At 41.5% G+C, this 18,287-nt stretch overlaps 1 protein-coding gene across 3 annotated transcripts in view; it reads left to right on the top strand.

The window, feature by feature from the left end:
* Nucleotides 1-18,287, top strand: part of LOC131470984 (RNA-binding motif, single-stranded-interacting protein 3-like) — a 148,382-nt gene that overhangs the window by 22,206 nt on the left and 107,889 nt on the right. For 2 of the 3 annotated variants that reach the window (XM_058647111.1, XM_058647110.1), the window contains exon 2: nt 3,227-3,380. In XM_058647111.1, coding sequence (XP_058503094.1) covers nt 3,227-3,380 — 154 coding nt within the window. Of the gene's footprint in view, nt 1-3,226; nt 3,381-18,287 lie in introns of those variants that run through there. The other variant, XM_058647115.1, reaches the window with a different exon arrangement.

Raw genomic sequence — 18,287 nt, forward strand, 5'->3', positions numbered from 1 at the left:
TACAAGTCATTCAGCAGTTTAACAGGATGAATGCTGATGAATAACTGCCTCTGTATACACACAAATGCTCCCTCATTTAGGTCTAATAGTAGTGCAGTATGTAGTAGTAGTGAGTCAACATATAGCATCTAAAAGAAAACAAAATCACGAAAGGCTACACAACGCTTCTTCAAGCCACTCTCTGCCACTGCATTTCCTGAAGTGGCACGGTCAAACTGTATTATCATGACCGTGCCACTATATTAAAGGCCTCTTAATAGTTTAAAAGAGAAAGAGCACATCGTACTAACTTAATGTGAGTCCAAGAACCAAATGTTTAAGGCAGTTTTCAATTTGCTTTGGCCCACTTTGCATCTCTACATCCTCAAACTCAACAAAATATTTGGTAAATCTTGAGTTATCCGTTGCTAATCACGTAATTGATTGCAGGCAAGCATGGTTGTGCAACTTCCCAACTTATACTGCACGGCTGTTAAGGAACCTGTAATGAAATCTCTTGTGTGGGGATTAAGAGACCTAGTGAAGGGGCCTGCAGCTGTGTAGGGACTGGTCTGTGGTTAGGAGGCTAAATGAAAGAAGGCCCCTTTCTGCAGAGGTTTACTATGACTTCCTGTAACTCAACCTCTCCATGAGTCAAGAGCCACCTCACAGAGAAAGGAATGTAGTGACAGGTTCCATGGAAAAATGAAGAGGGGAACCTGTTGTTTGACGGAATGTCTGTGTTTTTTTCCCGACTGGCTGACTGTTTTGTTTACTGGCAGTGTGGGTGGTTTTGTTCCTGACTACTTATTTAGCCTCTCCAGCTAAATATGTGGCTGGATAATCTATACTTTGTCTAGTCAGGTTTATATAAGTTCTCATATCATCAATATCTGTCTCATGTATTTATTTCTACTGTGCATCATATGTTGTTTATAGATATTTGTGAGTTACAGTTTCAAATAACTCAGCCTCACAGAGCATTTGAAAGGAAACCATCCCAGGCCTCTTAAACCAGACTTTGAGCGAGTGAGTGTTCTGCTGAAACATATGTGGTTTTGGCTGGGAATGAAGGATTATGGATGGACTGGGATTAAGGGTCCAGCATGGGAGCTGCGAGGGGGGGGGGGTGTGTGTGTGTGACAGAAATGTTGGCCGGAATGGTTCAGCATTGGGAACAAGGGGTTGGGTGAGGTAGGGGTGAGAGTGTTGGGCTGGGAGTTGGGGGGGATGCTGGGGAGGATGGGGTTTAGAGTTCTGAATAGGATGTGAGAAGGGTCTGAGGGAATTGGGGTGAGGAGAGATGGTCATGGGATGTGTGCAGTGTTTAGAAAGTGGGGTTAACACTGGGACAAAGGCTGTTGTAGAAACTCCCTCTCTGCGAGAACAAAACAGTCTTGTGTAGGGCATATCTGGCCCCAGCAAAGCTGAATGGACTTTTATTTAGTCACGTACTTAGCTACCCAGTACAATCAATAACTTTAATACTAAATACGTATTTTTATTGTGTGGGATCTGGTGTAAAGGAAACTATGAATTAGGTGGGCGAATAAAAAAGCTTTGCTGTTGCTGTGGTGTGGAGACTGTGGTGAAATTCTGACTCTGGACCTGGTTTAAGGTCCATGAAATTGGGGTTTGTGGCGAGTTATGAACAGTCTTTTCCCTTGTGTCAGGACCACAGTGGGAAGCTGATGTCAAAAATACCTGCTCTTAGCTGAGATTGATGGATTACACAAAGGTTCCAACAAAAACAGAAAGGAATTTGGACTGAACTGCAACATGAGAGAGTGGAATTTGGGGTGTCGGGGGAGTGTTGGGGTGAGATGAGGGATTTTATGCTATTTTGCCAAATTCAGTAAGAGCTAGATGTGAGAGATCTCTCACTCTTCCTCCCCCCCCTCTTTTTCTCCCTCCTCGCTCTCTCTGTCTTGTGTGCGCACACACAGACACATGTTGACACAAACTCCCTTTATCCAAAGCCAGTTGAGTAGACTTTTGGGAAGATGATATTATGGATGATATGGAGCACAAGATGACTCAGGCACAGGAATCCCAGAAAACCCACAGTGGCTGGCGGGACTACACAGAGAGAGACACAGAGAGAGAGACGGCGTAATTGAGGGAGGCAGAGGAAGTGTGCGTGTACATAGAGAGAAAAATATGAAAATCAAGGACAAGTAAAGGGGAAAAGGAGTCATGGGAATGTGTCATTGGATATAATAATTGGTTGCACTCTGTTCTTTTGGAGAATTGTTGATCATGACCTTAATGTGACCACAGATAATCAGAGAATGACCCAACAAACAAGAATAAAACAAGATATCCCAAATATTGATGAAAGTTTTATCAGACTTGCATCATTTTTTTCGTGGTTATGTAGCTCACTCTTATGTGGGCCTGAAGGGTTTGCTGGAAACGTCTGGTCTCTTTCTCTTATAATTTATATGTAACATAACTGTAGGTTGGTGGGTTTACAAGTTCACGTTACTTAGACACAAAAGCCATGAATGCAAACAAGGCCGGACGAGCAGCATTTGTTGTATGAGAGAAGACGTGCCCAATCATCTATAGTAAGCTCTGTCAACACTACAAATACAGTGAATTGAGAATAATATATTACATATTCTACATGTCACGCTATTCGTTGGCTCTGTGCCTTTGGGGCTGCTGCTGCTTCATTCCTGGGGTATTTTGTCGGAACCAGTGTTAGGGCCAAAGTCCAATATGCTGCACCCCCTCTACTGCAGGGCAGACACAACTGGAAGGAAGTGGGGTCAGGTTAGAGTAAATATTGTCAGAAATGTGCCTGCTCCTAGAACTAATTTTGGACACCTGATTTTTTTCTTCCATCCAAAAATCCAAGCAAGCTCAAGCAAAGAACACACTCACACAATGAATGACTTTAGCTGTGTCATAAAACTGATGGTTGTGATGGACCAGTATAAATTTAATTTCCCTGAAAGCAGCAGTCCTCCTCAAAACCATCACGTTCAAGCCCGATAACGTAAAAAATGTGAGAAATATGACATAAAAAGCCCAAAGCTTTGAAGTCGTGATGCCGTTTACATTTAATTATCATAAAGAATAATTTTTATGCATTATTCCACCAACACTACAAGTGAAATATATTAGTCTCTGTGATGGGATTCATTGTGCCAGTGTGGCAGCTAAGAGACGAGCAGAGGAGTAGAAAAGTGCTGACTCACCCTTGAGCTCCTGATATCCTGTACTTTCCAAACTTTTGCAGTGTTGCAGTGACCTTGAGCAACGCAGAGTGGAGCAAGAGAGTGCGTGAGGAAAATGAGACGAGAGAGAGAGAGAGAGAGAGAGAGAGAGGAAACCCTCCAGCCTGCTACTCGACAGATAATCTGTCAACCCCCCCACTGGTCCCTACACTCATGGTACACACGCACACACACACACACACACTCTCGATGGAACACATGCACACACTCCGCTCACCAGCCGCCTACCTCTGCAGCACAGCTGAGTGTCTGACAGAGAGGTAGTTGGTGGAGAACGCAAATATCTCCCTCTTCTCCTCTTTCTTTTTAAACTCCATCCATCACACCCAACACGTCACCCTCCTTCTCGTCTTTTCACTTCCAGCCTACTCTCTAATATATTATCTTTCATCTCTTTCCTAACCTTGCTTTAGCTCTTGCTGTGGGTCCATCAGGCTTCCTCTCCTTCTCTCTCTCTCTCTCTCTCTCTCTCTCTCTCTCTCGGTTTGTACTTGTTTACTTCTCTCCCTTATGTTACATTATGTCCTTTATTTGTCTTTGCCTAAGTTAGTTGAAATGGGGGGCGGGGGCAGTAATTGGTGAAACATTAACACTGGAGAAGTGGGAAATACACACTGGTGTTTAATCTGAATAGAAGCTGGAACACTGTTGATTATAATATTAGTCATGTCATCACAAAATGTGCCTCGAATTGGTTGTTGTAAAGCAAGCCAAAATTGCAAACTATTGCTTAGCCCTCTCACTATTTATCTTTATATTTATACACACACACAAAATTGTGGACGCATCATTAACATAATGCATTCCCTAGCCCTTTACCCTATCTTTCATCATCACAGCTAGAGCTGTGTTTCCATCATGGTACAGTTCGGTTTGATACAGTACAATTTGGAAAGGTTATGGTGTGTTTCTGTAACGGTTTGGTACGGTGTGTATTTTTTGGCGTTTCCATTAGGAATCGTACCAAAATGACTGTCCCCAACTGTTCCAGTTTTTGGTACCCTTCACTTGAGGTACCAGAGTAATAGTAAGGTATGGTACAGGTGGAACTAGACCCACGACAGTCAACTCAGCTGATTGGGGCGACAGAAAAGTGTTACTCCCTTGCGAACGGTGTTTCTGACACGGTGACGTGGCCAACGGTCACTTTGCCAAGTAAAGGTACTGTTCTCAGTTGAAACCCATGCCTGACCTGGCCGACAACGACAACACTTACCCTTACCCTAACCTAATCCTCACTTTAAATTTAGGTCCTAACCCTGAAAAAGCCCTTTAAAGTTGTGGGGCCCCCACAAAGATAGGTTTGTAAATTTTTTGGACCTCACAAAGATGTAAATATAAGTACACACACACATGTTTTGTGCATCATTCATAGTGAGGACACTCATGGACATAATGCATTCCCTAGCCCCTTATCCTAACCCTAAAACCAGGCCTTAACTCTCAAAAAGCTCTTTTAATGGGTGACCAGGCAAACTGTCCTCCCTTTCCCAAAATATCCTCACTTCAGAATCAGAATACTTTATTAATCCCCGGGGGGAGACACCTATACAAGAACACACACCCGCACACCAGTGTTAGTCCAGTAGATGAGAGAGAAATGGAGTCAAGGTCCGGTCACAGCCCAGTGGTGGCCTCAGGCTACATCCATACGACCATTTTTCCAGTTGAAACTAGTTCCAGATGAAAACGATCTGCACCCAGACAAGTGTTTCCGCTCCGTATCAGAAATATTCTTAATATCTATACTAACGCACCTCAAAATGTATATCATGTGACCGGTGTTAACAGGATTCTTTCCTCTGTCGTTGTTTGCTAAGTCTCAGAGGGCACAACCAGTGAGAAAAGCCACAGTAAGGTATGGGTAACTGCATGTGCATGGATTTAGAAATTGATCCTCATTTATAATATAAATGAGGATAAATTTCTAAATCCGTGCAGTACATATAAACCTCCTTCATCCAAGTCAATGGGTTTACACAATCTTGCACTCTAGGATCTCTGTTGGTTCATCTCAGTGGTTCATCATGCGAAACCTTTCTGAGGAGCGTCTTCATTTTTCTGGTAAAAAGGATACAGCAGTGGGAAGAGAGCAGAGTGAGTCAGCCGACTGACATTAACTAGCAAGCTTGTAAAAATGCGCAGATGCATGGCAAAGACGGAAGATGAGTCACACCTCACATTAATGATGATACTTGCACTTACTGACTCAATTACCACATTTGGATTTTAGTGATTTCCATGGAAGTTGTTGCAGACGTAGCTGAAGTGATGACACATGCTTTAGGCACAAAGACTGGGAGACGGAGAGAGAGATTTGGAAGTGAGATACAGTAGTTTCTGAAGTTTCTTCCAGCATATGTGATCATTTAGACCTTTACTGGTTGTATTGTTTGCTCTCAACATCTTGCTCTCTCCTCCATCTTTCTGTCAAATGAATTCCCCTTCAATCATGTGACACTTAGATTTATTAACATTATCCCCACTGAGCTGCTGCAGATGTGAGCCCCACGAATGTTGTTGGGGTGATGGGATGGTGTTGGTGAAAGCAGCTGGAACATCTGTAGAGATGCTGGGAATTCAATTCAATTCAATTCAACACTTTGTAGCTTGGAGATGACCAGTTGTGTGGGGTGATCGACCGGTTACAGACGAAACCAGTTGACACGTCTTCACAGTGGCGTTTACGGATGTTAATATTAAAGTTAAATATAATATTATATATAAATAATAGTTAAATATTAATTTCCCCCTGTTTACTCACCACTAAGACGATCGTCTGAATAAGGACCTGTGTGTAGGAGTTAGTGTCATCTGGGGTGAAGTTGCATATTACTACCAACTGGAAACCTGCCTCACACTTCACATCCAAGCATATATGAGAAAACTATATAAATAGATAACTATACATACCTACTTTCCTTCCTTCCTTACAGCACTTTGCTCAGTGACAACTGTGTTTTAAATGTGCTTTATAAATACAAATGACTTACTTACTTAATCCTCCCACAAACGATAAATCTGCCATCATCTCCTCACATTGGTCAGAAGTCCAGTAAAGTTTTATTTGGTGACACAAATTAACTTGGCTTGTGCATATTTTGTAATCCTCCGGGAGTCGGAAATTCTCCAGAGAGCTAATGCGGCCCAGGATATTATCACTGGTTGACATTTACTGTTGGTACAGATCCAGCTCTCCTTTCACACAGCACTCATATGACCTGCGGTGCCACAGTGTAGTTACAGATTTAAGGATTGAATATGGTCATTAATCACCTGTCAGTGGAACCTTATCATGTAAATATTGACCACCTTGTGTTGTCATTTACCAATATATTATGCACCACATATCGAATGCTTCAGTGTATGACTTTATAGATGAAATGGTTGATGGCATTATAAGATCTTCGTGCCTTTTTAATGTTAAAACCAACAGGATTATTAGATTATTGAACTTCTGCTGACCAACAGTTTCAGTCAACTCCACGCATTTTTATTCCAGACTTGTATAACATGCACATAGGGTCTTAAAAGGCCAAAAAAAAAAACATGTTTTGTGAGACCACGGTGACTTTGTTCACTGAAATCCAAGCAATCAATTTATGACTCCAAGTGAACGTTTGCCAAATTTGAAAATATTTTTCTTTCACCAGGGAATAAAAAGGTTGGACTCCACAGTGACCTTGAGCTTTGACCACCATCGAATCAGTTCGTCCTCGAGTCCAAGTGATCATTTGAGCCCAATTTGAATCTGTATTCATGCGATGTTTGACATAACAAACACCATAACGTCTTCCTAATGAAGCATTTAATTTCCATCATTGTCTCTATGTCCCAGCAGGGTTTTATTTGATGTATATTTATGTGAAGTGCAGTGGAGGAAGAAGTCTACATAGTTTTAGATAGAAAGCACAGAAGCACGGCCTCAGTCTGCTGATGAACTGGTAATAAGTTACAGTTGTGTTCTGTGTCTTCACTTGTGCATGTGTTTTGTGCTGTGTGTGTGTGTGTGTGGAACAAAGATAATTGAATTTGTGGTCCTATTTCTCTGTGGTATTGAGACCTATGGAGAATTGACTGTGTGTGTTTGAGCTGGTGCAATGGTGTGCAAATTATCTGCTTGTCTCTTGTCAGAGCAAAGTGCATGTTTTTATCTGCCCATGCTAATTAGTGTGTCCATTGAAAATACAGGAAGTTGTTTCTAGTGTGTAAAGATGAAAGCCATTAGAGCCGTGTCCAGTATTTCCTCTGCGTTGCGTTACATTGTGGGTCGACAGGGAAGGAAGGAAGGAAGGAAGGAAGGAACAAAGAAAGACATGGCTTTTGCAGAGTCTCATAGATATTTTGTGAAAAGAAAAGAATAAAAAGCTCTCCGTTCACTTCTGCTAAGGGTGTGTCAGGTTGTTGCAATTAATTATGATTGACACAGCACAGCATTATCATCGGCTGTAGCTCAGCGAGTGGTGCTGCACGCACATAACCAATAAGTGTGTTTTATTCAGAAGTTCAAAGACAAAGTTGAACTCTGAGTTCGAACCAAAACTGAAAGATGCAAAAATAAAGTAGTTAAAGTAAAAACTGATATAATGCCAGCAATTCTGAAGACTTTACAGGCCTAATTCAAATTTAATTAACTTTAAAAAAAAGATGTAATCTAATTTGGGCACATTTAACTGAGGGGAAAATGCAACTATAATAATGTATTGTTTGTATTTATGTAACAATTGAGAGTCAAATACACATTTAAACGCTAATGTGAAAAGACTCCATAAAAATCTGAATGTGGTTTAAATGTTTTCGCCATCAAATTGTTACAGCACACGCAGTTTTAAGTGTGGTAATAAAGACAGTTTAATTACATTTCATACTGCTAGTAATCTCAAGAATGTGGCTTAGTGTGTTTCTTTGTTTATTATCCTGCAGTGGAAATCCAATTTCAAACATTCAAAACAGAGATAATGTGTTAAAATAGATCTTAAAATCAAGTATCTGCCTCCGCTGCCAGAGTGTATAGTTTATGCTCATATTAAAGTTGATAAATGCATTATAACATAGCATACTGGCCCCAAGAACTTTTATAATTAAAGTGGAAAGGATTGTATTTTTTCATGCTAAAGTGACAGAAGTGGCTAAAGGGGACAACTCTCCAAGTGTAATTAAACAAAGACTCCATTCATAATGTGCCATGAAATATTTATGATGTGTCCTAGATACACATTTCCTGAATTTCAGCTCACATTATTACTTGAGAGATGCTGAGGTATAGACTCTTGTATTGGGCTGCCCTCACAGCAAAAAACTGATTATTTTCTTTTTTTTATGTTTCACTATTAGAATTAGTTTGGTTCTCCAGTTTTCTGCACACAAAACTTTTCTTTTGTGGGTGATATAAACCAATCACATAACCACATCCCCCTACCCAGCATCCATAGCTTAAGTGAAGCGCTCTTGAGCAAAGCACTAATCCTCCAACTTCTCCCTGGGTGCTGTAACTTGGCTGCCAACTGCTCCGTTTGTGTGCATTTTCACTATTCATGGGTGTTCAAAGTGCTTGGCTGAAACTGACAAACAGACATCTCTTGCATTTCTTATTTCTTAACAAAGTCAAAGTCAACACTTGACACACTGGTGTTCACTACTATGGTTGCTGTGGTAACCACGCACACAGATTAAAGGACGGTGAGGGTGGCATCTGTCTCCTTTAAGGAGACGTGGTGGAGGGCCACACGGTTGGTGAAGTGGTTAGCACTCTTTCCTTGGCAGCGGGTTTGCGACCCGGTTGGAACAAGGACCTTACTGCATGAAGTTTGCCTGTTCTGTCCGTGTGTGCGTGGGTTTTCTTTGGGTTCTCCAGTTTCTTCCCACAGTTCCAAATTATGCAGATTTGGGGATTATGCAAATTGGACACTCTAAATTGATGTCACATGATGAGTGTGAGAGTGGATTGTTTTTTGTCTCTGTGATGGACTGGCGACCTGTCCAGGGTGTAGCCCACATTTTCACCCTATGTCACTGGGATTGGCACCAGCGACCCTCATGTGGAGTATGGATGGATGGAGAAGTGGTGGAAGTGGTTCGTTTAGCAATACATCTGTCGCACTTCTACCAGTATCTCTCACATTTCACATTCAAACACGGCCAAAGTCAGCACCGCACACACTGGTGCCCTTAGAAAGTGGCTTGCCATGTTTGTTTATTAACCACATAGTTCACTTTGCAGGCTTCAGACAGACAGCCGTTCCAAATTAATAGAGAGAAACCCTGGTGTAATGCATCAGTTGGCTGCTTTGGCACGTCTTACTGGCGATACATGATTGCTGCGCATTTGAAAACTGAATTTTGCATATGCCCCCCTCCCCATAAAAAATAAAAAATAAAAAATAAATCTCACCATCTGCCACTGCCGTACATAGTGGGAATTATTCCCTGCTACACTGATTACACTGAACAGATTATCTTCCCAAACGCTTCCTCCTGTAATCAATAGTTGCTGACTCAGTTCGGAGCTCTGCACATTACTAGACTGTACGTGCGATGTCGCTTCCTTGTCGCACATTAAAACTGGGCAATTAAATGCCACAGCAGGACAAGGACAGTATAACTTAATGGTTCCTTTTTACTGCAGATCTTAGATCCTTGCATCAGCCCCAAGTGAGTACTATCTTTATATTCAGCAACAGGGACAAGGTAAATTATTGTTTTCACACATTTTTCTTTTAAAGTTAACAAGGGCAATGCATGACATATATTGTGTTAACAAGGGAGATGGTGCCCCCCCCCCCCAACACACACTCAAATTGCCCCTCTCCTGTTAAAAGCCACCGGTGTATGAAGCAGAAACCGTCGCAGTGAGGAATGAAGGCCACTGAGTTAAGCTTGTTGAGTTTAATGGTGCAGGAAAGATGTGGTAGAGTAATGGCTGAGGGTGAGCTTCTCTACAGGTCTGTCAGGTACAACAGTGATTGGGGGGGGGGGGGGGGGGGGGCAGGCAGTCTATCCTACAAGACAGTGCTGTATTTTTTTTTTGGGATTAGTATTACAAGTGCACATTTTTAAAATTCAAAAAGACAATATGCTTAAGATAGGTACACCATACTTCTATGAACTCCTACTCGCTGGCAAATATGCGGGACAATGCACAAACACCTAATCTATTCAGAAACAGGAAACGCATCAAATATTTTAAATGCACACACAATCTTACATTCTCACATGTATAAACACACTGCTATTTTTACTCATGGTAAGCAGTTTTATAGTATAATCCATACAATATCACAATACTAGTAATAGTCCCAGTTCTTCATGACATTGTTGTTAGAGTTCACCATCAATATATTCATGTAGCTCAGTTTGTAATTTGTCCTCGATACTAATGAAGACTCTCTTTAACCACTGACACCTAATAATATGTTACGTCGAATATTTAAATACTTTGGTTTTGTTCATGCATTTAGCGCGATAAGTTACAGCAACAGCAACATGGAAATGTGTGTCATTTTATCTACTTCTGCAGAGCGGTTGCATAAATCAGTGCATGTCCGTTAATTGTCAATGGGGGTGGTTGCCTTTATATTAAATCCGAGCCTTAGTCATGCTCAGCCTTACTTGTTGATATAATGGCATGCAGCATTTTCCCAGCCGGCTAATTAAAGGCAGAGTGAAGAAAAAGCCATAGAAAGAGCCAAAAAAACCCCAAAAGAAACACATTTGACTCTGAAAGTGTGGTGATGCCAGCAAGTAGTTTTGTTTAGACACCAGTGGTTTATGTCTGTGTGATGGTGATATGGGGCAGATGCTGCGGTTGTTAATGGTCGATTTTATGTCGGATGTAGTTTGTTGTAGAGGTTGAGCTGCAATTCTACTGATTGATTGTAGTGCAGACATGTCTGTGAGGGCATAAAGATCACGATGAAGGGTTTGATTTTGTTCATTAAAGTAGAAATTGCTGTCATCCTCTCCTCTCCTCTCCTCTCCTCTCCTCTCCTCTCCTCTCCTCTCCTCTCCTCTCCTCTCCTCTCCTCTCCTCTGCCAGATGGCTGCTCCTTAATCAAACTGTGGTACCTCAGAGAGGTAAATACATTACACTGCCCTGATTACACTGACTAGGAAAGCGTATCTTCTGAATGTGTGTGCATAGCCTTGGCATTAGGGTGACGGCAAGTACATAGAATGGTACTGTGGTGAAGTCTCAAGGCACCACCAGCTTTGTTGTTTTTATGTATGTAATTCTGTGATCACTGGCATTTGGATTGGGATGAGAGTTTAACTCATACAACATGTGTCTGTGATGGTTCAGCATATCTTGGCGTAATATAGCTTTTCCACAGCAGATATTTGTTGACAAGAAATTGTAGGACAAACTCAGATTTCAACAGTAACCCTAATTCGGTTCCACTCCAGTTTTAAGAGAACCAGGTTTGTGCTATTGTTCAAGTGTAAGGTTAGGCAGGTGTAGGCGATTGGACGTATTTGAGTTATCCTCCAAGAATCTTCTGAGTCCAAGAGTCAGATTGTTCAGCCCTCAAGTTTCAGGTACTTTTCTGGAAAAAGTTGTTATGAAAATAGTATACATGTTTACCCTGTTTCCTGGTTGTGGTTAGCACTCTTGCCTTTGCAGCAATGGGGTTCGCGACACGGTCAGAATAAGGGCCTTTCTCAGACACTTTAAATTGACCGTGAGAGTGGATGTGATGGACTGGCGAACTGCCCAGGGTGTACCTCACATACCGTGGGTCGCACGGTTAAATGTCACCTACCTGAGATTGGCACAGCCCCCCCTGTGACCTTCATGTGGAGGATAAAGCGGTAGACGATTGATAGATATTCCGTATGGTCATTATAGCAATGCTAAAAGAAAACAACAAATTTTGTGGTGGTCTAAGACTTTTGCACAATAATGTATATTTGGAGGAGGTAAATGGGCGAGTGAGGGGTGGTGCAGTGGGCACCATCACAGTCTTATTATGAGGTGCTCCATTTATAAAGGAAATATGCACACATCCAGGCACATAGCACGTGTGCCAAAATGATTGCTCAGCATATATGTAGAGAATCACTCATTCTCCAAGAGTAAACAATCCCCTCTGCCTGCTGTAGCTATGGATACTTACTGCTGGAGGCCTTTCATATGGCTGCACTGGTCTGTTCTACATTGTGGTATAGTATCGTTATCCCTGCCAAGTATTGAAGCAGGCAGAGTGCTGTCATACATTCCCGCAAAACCCATAAAGGCTGCTGTCATACAAGCCAGCAGATCTGTAAGCCCCTGGGCTTGATGTCACACAGTAATGTATGTCTAGCTGTGAAAACACTGACTTTGAGGTGAGCCATGTAACTTGCTTTGGCAGGTGGAACAAAGCAGAGTAGAGCTGCACTGCTAATAGTCTGGCAACCCAATAGTGTTCGAGGCAAACAGAATGGTTTTCCCAAGACCCGGCTGACTGAGTGCCGAGCAGCTGCACTGTGGCGCTGCACTTTCTGGGTTTTTCTGGAAATTCTGAGAGAAAATGGGAATGTTACATGCTGGTTAGTTAAAATGAGTCAGAGGATTTTATTTATTATTTTTTTTTTTTACCAGTCAGAGTTTTGAAGGGCAGGGTACGTATTCAGATGAGAGAGAAGTGATTCTGGTGATGCACTCAATGTTTTGTTACCATTATGATTATGATGATTATTATTATTATTATTGTTATTATTATTGTAATAAATAATATTTGGTAATGTAACTTTTCTAATCTGCAAGCATCCATCCATCCATCTTCTACCGCTTTATCCTCAGCTGAAATAGGGGCGATAGGGAGGGTACACCCTGGACAGGTTGCCAGTCCATCACAGGACCACATACATAGACAAACAACCATCCACTCTCACACTTACGGTCGATTTATCCAATTTACTTAATCCCCATATTGCATGTTTTCGGACTGTGGGAGGAAGCCAGAGAACCCGGAGAAAACCCACACACACATGGGAAGAACATGCAAACTCCATGCAGAAAGGCCCTTGATCCGACCAGGTCGTGAACTTGGGTTTTCTTGCTGCAAAGGCAAGAGTGCTAACCACTACACCAACAGTGTGGCCCTTTGCAAGCATCACTATCTACAATTCTGATGAATCTACTATTTTTTAAATACATTTTTGATTTGTAGAATGTCATATAGCAGGTACTTTATTCAGGTTGTCCTACTTGAACACTTCAGATGCTTAATTAACAATTAAAAGTTATTGCTGATTCATTTAATGTCGGTGTTGTGTTCAGTTTGCCATGCTAACATAGCCTCAGAACCTAGTTCTTGTCTATGCAGCTCAGTGTTTTTAGGCGTGGTGTGTTATCAGAGGCAAAGGGATGAAAGATTTGTGTGGGGAAAGACTGAACTGTTTTCCTTGAACTTAAAGAGATGTCATCACATGTCTGGATCTACACGAGTACAGTGAATGATGACCACACGTAATGTGGCATAATGTAACAATCGCAGCCAGAGAAAATATTTTCAATAATACACTCGGGGTCAGCAAAGCAATGTGCTGATTTAACCTCCTTTTTCAGGGTGTAGGGGTGTTGTTCTTCCAAATGCTTTCAGTGACAGTAACAAGAAGAGAAACATCATAGAGGCTTTTTGCAGGATTTTGGATATTGAATTAAGCTACAGTAAATTATTTGTCGAGAGTAACCTGATGATGTTTAATCCATGATAATTAACAGTAATGATACTGACCTTTGATAAAGCCTGATGAGATGTAGTGAAATCCTTCATGCATTATAATTTTTTGTTATGAGCAACAGCGTAGGCGTCGGGAGGATTAACACTATGAATACTGGATGTGCATCATGAGAGTAAATGTGCTTACTCTATTGATTAAATCTCCCATCAGTCACCTGGCAGCACAGCTCCCCCATCTATGTCTCTCTCTCCTTGCCTTTACCCCCACATCTCTCTACTCATCTCTGTCAAGGCGGGCTCAGTGGAGTGGTTAAATTGTCCATAGCGCGTAAACACTCGTTTATAAAAGCTGACAGACGTGGCGGTCGTTTGCTGAAATTAATTACCCCTCAGAGCCACAGCAGGCGTCGGCCTTAGTCAGTCAGTCACGGTCCCCCACCTCCCAGGCCCGTACCTGCAGGAGTGAAAGAGGGAGAAGTGGAGTGCGCGAGGGGAAAATGACATGAGGTTTGCAACTGTGGATCTAATTTGAAAGAAGTATACGAGTCAAAATGGAAAAATGCATAATTGATCAATAACAAAAAAAAGTAATGGCACCAAACAAACTCTGCGAAACCATATCGGCCTTAGTAATGAAAAACAATGTGACGGAAAACAATGCGGGCATATGGGTTATTAATCCAGATTTTACATTTTAGCTGTGAAATATACCCTTCTCCTTATTTTGCAGGAGCAGAAGATCCATGGGCAGTTATTTTTGCACTGACGCAGCCAAATATGACAATGTGATACACACCATGGCGATATCAAACTAATCAGACTGTATTCATCTTCAACGAGAGTAACTTAATGAACTTCAGCGCTATCTGATGCAACACTTCTCTAACATTAATAAAAGCTTCATCTCCTGTCTAATTTGCATAATTGTTCAAATGAATCCACTGATGTGCTGTTTCTTTTTTTAATAAAATCATGATTTGTGTTCAAATGCGACGCAGCTTGCTGTTGGGTGAAAAGGAGCGTGAGAGGGGGAGGGATGGAGGAGCAGAAAGGGAGGATAGGAGGAGTGGGATTTGCACAGGGCCTAAGGTGATTTGTCACCATTTTGATTTAGTCATGTAATGAAGCGTACAGTGTTGTACAAGGGGTTATTGGTTTGAAGTGATTTTTCATATGGCTACATGCTACAGAGATAGTTTAGCGTGTTTCTCACTTTGTGGAACTTAATATCGGGCCCATCTTGCCCGCCTCTCTCACTGATTGAAACATCAACTTGTTCCCCTTCTGTCATTTATCCAGTTATTGATGGTGCCCATTACAGACTTGATTGGAATTCTCCAATATTGCTGCTCCTCTTTATTTTGTTTTGAGGTTTAAAGTGACATTTGCCACAGTGAAATCACCTCTAAATCTAAATCGCTGCAGAGCAAGAAAGGACATTTTCTCTCTATCTCTATTCTCATGTGTCTCATGTGTTTGGTGTCCTGTGTGAGGTTGGTCTAACTGTCCATTTCAATAAAATGTTTTACGAAAATCTAACGGCTAAACTCTACAAGGGAAGGGTATCCTGAGCCAGCTGGCAGCCTTTTTTTTTTCCCACTAATCACTTTTTGATATTATAAGCCAATATCACACTGGCATCTTGTCTCTGATGATGCTGTTTCATGGGTTTATATTTGCTTTTTTTTTTTTCCAACGGATACATATGAGCATGACCTGAATATTAAAAAAAAAATTACGCCTGTTGTCGGATTCATTGAGCTGCACCCTCCTCATTATCTGATATTTCTCCAGACAGACATTTTGAACAGAGCTGGCAGAAGTCTTTCACCAAGGGAAATTCAGTGCTAATAGAAACTGCAATATAGAGATTGGACAATAACTTAAACTGAAATTAGTTTTCAGAACCCGATTACTAGACGTTGTGTTGATTACATTGTTCACGCGTGGTGATTCGACACTGCTTTGTCCAAACTAAATGTAGCAGAAAGTAAAGATATCATAAAAGCCGACACTTTGGAAGAATATGATGATGCTTGTTTTTCTACGGTGGTGGAGATGTCATATATAACGTTGCAGTTGTTTTATGTCAAATGATAAAGAGAGGCAAATGAAGGATCGCGTGGTGGTGTTTAGTGTGGGTGCATCATGAGGTCCACGGCGACTTGCACTGCACAGACATGCTCCGCGTGGATTATCAGGGACAAGACATACACACAAAGCCAGTGGACAGCCAGTTAAACGTTCACATCCTGAAATATTTCAATTATTGTTTGTGAATTGTGACCTTAGACTGTATCTAAAACATGGATTAAGTCTTTGCGTTCCTCCTGAAGGCAAACAGGAAATGAGAATATATTGAATTAAGTAGCCTTAAGTTTGCCGGTGAAGCTAATCAGGAGGTAAAAATATATTGAATGACCACTCAGCTGGTTGAAATAAGTTCCTCATTTGAACAGAAATCTATGGACATGGTTGGTAATGGTCTGGTTTTGGGTCTATAGAACATGATGACCATTTTATAAATTATCTTTCCCATCAGAGGAAAAAAGTTGATAAAGCACATCACATATGAGTGGACACCAGTGTCACTGACAGCTGGTATCAGCCAATATGAGGCTGGCTACAGGTGATGCCTCTGAACTTGTTGTATAAAGTCAACATGGCACCAGTTCTGATTCTCATGGGCGACATCAGGACCTGTTGCCACAGACGGCATCTGTTCTAGTGATGCCCCACAGACGAGATTCACAAACATTTTAAACTGCATGTTTTTACACCTCGTTTTTGAGAGTCTGTGTCATGTGTTCTTTAGCTGACTGATGTTTTTTTGGCTGACTTAGTGACTTCTTGCCTCGCAGATTGTATCAGTCCTCTGAGAGTCATAAGAAATCATTGGCCTGGTTATTGCCTGTCCTCTGTGTTGGGTAAGATAGAGAAAGGAATAACATTTTAATACACTTATTTTGTTTTCTCTAACACAAGCACTCTTTGGGAGCAATGTGGGGCTCAGTCATGTTTTCACATGTGGACATGAGGAACCAGGCATTAAAACATCACTAAATCAATCAATCACTAAACTATCTTCTTGGATGTTATGTTGATGCTATAGTGGCTCTATTTTTTAATGTTTAAAACTTAAAGTGTTCTTATTCAGTTACCCCAAAACCAACACCAGTTATTCTACATTGTCTGCAGTCTCTGCGTTTGTATCTCAGGAGACTCATAAAGAGACAAATTCCCTCATGCTGTGTGTGGCAATTGGATGTAATAGTCCATTTACCTCTGTAAATCTGCTGTGTGCAAATACCACACTGTGTGTGTGCGCGTGTGTGTATGTGTGTGTGTGTGCGCATGTGTGATGATACCCTGGCTCGTGTTTTCTGTGAAAAGCGACTGGAGCAGCTTCTGTAGAGTAGGCCTATCATCATTATGACCTCGTCTGTTTTCCCAGCTGTATCTGAGCTAAGATGTGAGGCTTTTTGTTTCTGGCTCGGTGTTTGTTATACATCTGGTGGTCAGCGATGAGAGAAACACATGAGAGTCACAGCATGGCCTTTCCTGTTCCATTTGAGAACTGCTTTGATGCCCGGGGACTCTAAGAACCCACAGTGTCAATGGCAACACTTTGATATTTTGCTCCAGCTGTCAGTTTTTGTCTGTTTTTTGTCAAACACTAGACATGGGAAACAGCATCTCTGCCAAAAAAAAAAAGGCCCTTATGCCCCAAAAAAAGGTGCAGATGCAGCATTCAACATATTTTGTCTTTAAAAAAAAAAACCCAACAACCAGACAATTAGATTGTGCTTAAGATGTAATAGATGTGTCTTTTCTACAAAATTAATACAATTAACAAGTGTGTATTTACCACCACCATGACTACCTTGCTGCCATTGAGGAAGCTTTATTGTGGCAGCAGAGAATAGAGAAAGAGATGTAAAGATTGTACCTCTCGTAATAGGATTGTACTGTGCTTTTGGAAGAATCAATTCTCTCTCTTTGTTTCCATAAACTGCAGTGTCAGCAGAATCTTAATTTTTCATAAAAAAACTTTTGCTGGTGTGCAACTTATATATAGCAGACACACACACACACAAACTAATCTCCCTGTGTCCCTCTGTCGTTTGGCAGTCCGAGTGCTATTGAATGAATGAACGTGTAACCATCCTCCATCGAGCTGCTTAGCCCGATGCATGTACATCCCTTCTGACAGCAAAGATTCAAGGGTGCACATTGCACTGCAAGTTCAGTACAATCAATGCAGCCTTGTTTCCATGCAACATGCTTTTATAGTTCATGGGGAAGTTCAGGCTGAAATGACTGCAAGATGAGCTCATGCAGTGACTCCGCTGCAATCTAGCCGAGTGTGGATCATGACTTGAATGTAACAGGTTATCAA

This window comes from Solea solea, chromosome 13, assembly GCF_958295425.1.
Source record: "Solea solea chromosome 13, fSolSol10.1, whole genome shotgun sequence".
NCBI lineage: Eukaryota > Metazoa > Chordata > Actinopteri > Pleuronectiformes > Soleidae > Solea > Solea solea.